Raw genomic sequence first — 4,894 nt, forward strand, 5'->3', positions numbered from 1 at the left:
GACGGGGCGGGGCGGGGGGAAGGGCTCACAGCTCCTCCTCACCTTCAGTCTCCCTCCTTTTCCAGTGATCCCCAGCACCCGGCTCACAACCTGTACAGATTCGTGTGGACGTTTTTAATTTTTGTAAAAACAGAACAGTAATATATTGATCTTTCTTCACGGGATGCACTACATGTGGCCTTTTAACATTTAAGAGTGTGCCCAGAACGATCCGCATGTGAGGCTGGCAGGAAAGTGGATGGGCAGACAGGGGGATTGTGTACTTGAGGGGCACCTGCAGGACTTGGCCTTTCCAGGAAGGAGGGAGACGAAGGTGAAAGTGCCTGGCCCAGGAGAGGCTGCCAAGGGGTCGGGTGGGGCCTTCAGCCACTTGACTAGCAGAGACTCCGGCTGCCCCACTGCCCTACGAGAGCCTGCCCCCTGAAACTCTGAGCCGCTGGCGCCCACCCCATCCAAAAAGGCCCAGGGCTTGGACGGTAAATGCAGCTGCTCCTGGCCTCTCTGGCCTCTCTGGCCTCTGGCCTCAGCCACAGCCAGCTGCCCACCCTCTCAGGCCCCCTGGGCCCTGGGTTCACCAGGGCAGGACAAGACTCCCGCCTGGCACTTGCAGCTGGATGCTGGGAGCTGTGGGAAGCGCCCCGAGCAGTCCAGCTGCCACCAAGCTCAGGAGGCCTCCGGAGGCCAGCCTGCGTGAGAACACGTGTCCCCTGGCCCGGAGCAGAGGCCAAGCGCTGTGATCGCCGCTACGTGGACCCAGCTGCAGGGAGCCCCGTGATTCCCAAATGTGGAAGACAGGAGGCCCCAGGCTAGAGTGGCTGCTGCTTCCTGTCTCCACACCCCCCGGAGCAGGGACGTGATGAGACTTTGCCAGCCTGAGGAGATGGACCTCCAGCTCAGAGTTTGGGTCTCGCTAGCCCCAGGTCTCCCACCCAGGAGAACTCTGGTCAGCCTGCCAGAAATGGTCCTCCAGGTGAGCTGTGCGGACGGAGAGCCTCAGGGCTGGTTCCAGCCAGCCAGAGCAGGGTGCCTGTGACCTGAGCCGCCAGTGCTCTGAGAAGAGGCTTCGCCACCTCTGACAAGGGTCCCAGCTGCCAGCCCTGGCCTAGCTACTTGCCTCCCTTCTCTGTGTAGATGGACATTGCTGTGTGTAATAAACCACAAATGTGTGTCAGGGTGTGCCTGTCCTTGCAGACTGCCCCTGGGGCACCTCTGGGTGAGGTTTCAGCCTGGCCATTGCTGAGTAGGGACAAAGGGACCCCCACCCCGGGTCCGACCGCCCCAGAAACCAGAGGAAGTAGATCAGGGTCAGACTCAAGGCCTGGCCCTGCCAAGTGCTAGCTGAGCTCCCTGTCCAGTCACTCACGCCATGAGCCTGTGTGCTCCTCTGATCCCCTAGTCAGTGACTGCCGCAGGACAAATCACCCCAAAACTTGTTGCCTGACACAACCACCCTTTCTATCTCTCTCTCACAGTTCTGGGGGTACAGGGCTTAGCTGAGGAGTTGTCGCTCAAGCTCCCCCTCACCTAGCAGCTGATTCTGGCTGTCAGCTGGGACCCCACGTGGCCAGAACACTTCTCTGTGTGGTCTGGGCTTCTTCCCAGCATAGCTGCTGGGTTCCCAGGGCGAATGTCCCAGGTGGAAGCTGTGTCGCCTTTTATGGCCAAGACTCAGACGTCATCAGGTTATCACTTTCTGCCAGGATCAGAGGTTTGCCCTAATTCAAAGGAAAAGTGGCAGCATTGTATTTTAAGGAGAAAATGTGGGATAGTAGATCTTGTTGCAGTCATTTTAGAAAACTCAACCTGCCACCACATCTGTAAAATGGGACGGCGAGGCTTACACTCAGACTGTGGTTTAGTGAGAACCAACTGCATAGAGCACGAAAAGAACCCAGGACAGGTCAGGCACCCAGAGGCGCCCAGGGTTCTGACTTCCCTCTCTCCTCCCCACTCCAAGACCAAGCAATGGCCACAGTCTTGCGGGGCATTTCTACATCTCTCATCCCAGCTGGTCCTCACAAGCCTGAGAGACAGACCCAGCAAATGCACTTGTTTCACAGATGACAAAACCAAGCACAACCGGGGTGGTGTGGACAAAAAGGGACCTGCAGTGACAGTGTCTCAGGCCTTCTCCTTCCAAGGACTGAGGCCTCGGGAGGCCACAGTATGGGTAGAAGAGGCCCAGCCACACACTGGCTAAGGAAGAGGAAGGTGTCAAGTCCCTGTCTGTCTCCCTAAGTTGCTGACGATAAGTGGCAGGCCACACCACCCGGCCAGTTGTCTGGGTTACCAGGGAAGACAGTAGTGTGAAAAGAGAAACACAGTGGTGCCGTGACGACTAATGGAGATCACTAGGTGTCCCAGTGTCCTTTGGAGTTCCAGCATAACCTCACAGATCTACTGCACTCTACAGTTTGTAATTCGCTCCCCCCTCGACCCAGGTACCTTGCTGGATCCCTTCACCAGTCCTGTGAAGGACAAAGCCTATGTGGTTGGTGTTACTATTTCCACCTTACATATGGGGAAACTGAGGCTCTGAGGAGTGAGTCACCTGCCCAGGGATGCACAGCCAGGATGTGGTGGCAGGCTTGGGACTGGACCCAGGCTCTTCAATGTCCTCCAATTTGTCTTTCTGAAATTGCTTGGCAGGGCGTGGAGCCTGCTAGGTAGCGCCATGAGGCTGGTGATTGGCAGGCAGATCTTCATGGGGGTAGAAGCCAGATGTTCCCCTGTCCCCAGACACTGGAGGGGGTCCCTTTCCTACTCCTCTGGGCAGGACAAGGCCATCCATAGCCCTTTGCTGCCTCCTTGTGGCCTCATCCTGGGTAGCCTCAGGTCTGCAAACGTTCAAACATCAAAATTTAGAGCCCGCAGTCCCCCCAAGAGCAGGAGACTACAGAAGAGTGAATAACTTGCTCAAGGTCCCAGCTGAGACACGGCGAGCACCCTGCCTCACAGCTGACCCTCAGGGACTGAGGGGCCTCCCGCCTCCCTGCCAGGAAGGGCAGCTCTGCCTGCTGGGAGAGAGGGAAGCACACGGACTGAGCCTGCTGTGTGCCATGGCAGCCAACCACAGGGACCACCGTCCCCTTTGCAGATCAATCTAAGGCCTGAGAGGAGGGGGCTTGCCCAGGTCTCCTTCCCCCTGAGCCCAGGATACTGCCTGGGACACTTTCGATATTTGCAACGATCACGGGACACTCTTGGCATTCCCGTGGGCAGGACCAGGGATATCACACATCTGAAATGCCTAGGACAGTCCAGCCCAAGGATGAACCATCTCGCCAAGAAGGCCATGCCGCCTGCATCAAAAAACACCATGCCCTGGGTTCAGATCTCGACTCAGCCATTTCCTCCCATTCCCTGCCCTGCTGGCCTCCAATGGCACCTCGAAGGCCAGGCATGAGACAATGGACAGAGCAGTGCTTAGCATGGGGCCAGAGACAGGAAGGAGGGGGCTTTTTGGAGCAGGAAGAAGAGGAGGCATCCTGTTGTCATCCTGTCCCTGTTACAGATACTCTTGGTCCAGGAAATGGCCCAGCCTGGTCTAGCCTCCAACTGTATTGCTTCCTGACCCTGGCCATCCCAGGAGTGGGTGAGATGTGGGCTGGGCATGGCTGCAGCCCTCTCACCCTCCACCCAAGGCAAGGAAAGCCCCTGAGCCAACTTGACTTCTCTGCACTGCCCTGGGCCACAAGACAGGCTTGTGTTTGGGCTCAAACAAGGCTAAAGACGGGCCTCAAACAGGACTCTCAGACCGTTCCCTGCCACTCGCCAAGCACACACAAGCACCAAACACGTTACATTAAAGCTGGAACTGCAGGGCGCAGCCACCTATGGGTCTCTCCACCAAAGAGGAGCGGATCCACTGAGAAAGCCAGCAGCCTTGGTCCCACACTGTCCACACACAGGCGGTGGGTCTTGATTCTCAGAAAACGAGTGCAGGCTGCCAGCAACCTCTCTCGGTTAATTTGGCGGGAATTTTTTTTCAAGATTCACACCTAATGTTCAGTTCAGCTTTACAACTAAAAATAAGAAACTCCATTCGGTTTGGGATGAAAAAATTCTGCAGATGGATGGTTGCACAACATGAATGTACTTAAAGGCACTGAAATGTACACTTAAAATTGTAAATTTTGTTATACATGTTACAATAAAAAATGAAACTCCGACCGTTCTCTACTACATGCCTTTGGCATTTTACGGTTGTACGGGGGAAGAGATGAAGAAGACAGCAAGGAGGGAACGAAGCAGAGGGCTGAGAATCACAAAAAGGAGACAGAAGAAGGAGCAGCAAGCGCCTCCCCCTCCCAGTCCACCCAGGCCCCCCAGCTTCGGCTGCAAGTCCAGGTCCTTGCTCCAGGGCCCCGGCCCAGGAGGGGAGCTCTCTCTGCCATCCTGCGTCCCAGCCCCTGGGTGCCACTTCTCACTCACTGGGCTGGGGGTCTGACAGATCCGAGTTGGAGTGCAGCCTCTGTGGCAGACTTGCTGTGTGTCTGGGAACAAAGCCCTTTCCCCTTCTGGGCCTGGGTTTCCTGGCCATATACTAGAAGGGTCAGGGGCCTCCAGATCTCTTCCTGCCTAAACACTGCATGATTCTCAGTGTAGACGTATCTCCTGTTCACCGGCCCGGACGCAGCAGGAGTCGTGCTGCCCCGAAGGTCGCCCCGTGGCCTCCTCCGCCGACGCCCAGCCCCGGCCGGCCCGCGCACACTCCCCTTTTATGCTCGGCGAGGGCGACTCGAAGACTGAGCCCAAGGCCCCGGGGGGCCGCAGGGCCGGAGGGCGAGGCCCAGAGCGCCCGGGACGGAGGGCGGGGCCGCGCCGGCGAGGCGAGCACGACGCGGCTCCCCGCGCCGACTTCCGGGGCCGCCGCGTCCCGAGCGCGCGCCAG

General features: G+C 57.7%; 1 protein-coding gene across 1 annotated transcript in view; it reads left to right on the top strand.

Annotated features, from left to right (window-relative positions):
* The window catches only part of COL23A1 (collagen type XXIII alpha 1 chain), a 313,810-nt gene extending 308,924 nt beyond the window's left edge, over nucleotides 1-4,886 (top strand). Inside the window, exon 30 of the mRNA XM_046666242.1 lies at nucleotides 66-4,886. Coding sequence (XP_046522198.1) covers nucleotides 66-68 — 3 coding nt within the window. The 3' untranslated portion in view covers nucleotides 69-4,886. The remainder of the gene's footprint in view (nucleotides 1-65) is intronic.
* Nucleotides 4,887-4,894: the final 8 nt, after the last annotated feature.

This window comes from Equus quagga, chromosome 7, assembly GCF_021613505.1.
Source record: "Equus quagga isolate Etosha38 chromosome 7, UCLA_HA_Equagga_1.0, whole genome shotgun sequence".
Taxonomy (NCBI): Eukaryota; Metazoa; Chordata; class Mammalia; order Perissodactyla; family Equidae; genus Equus; species Equus quagga.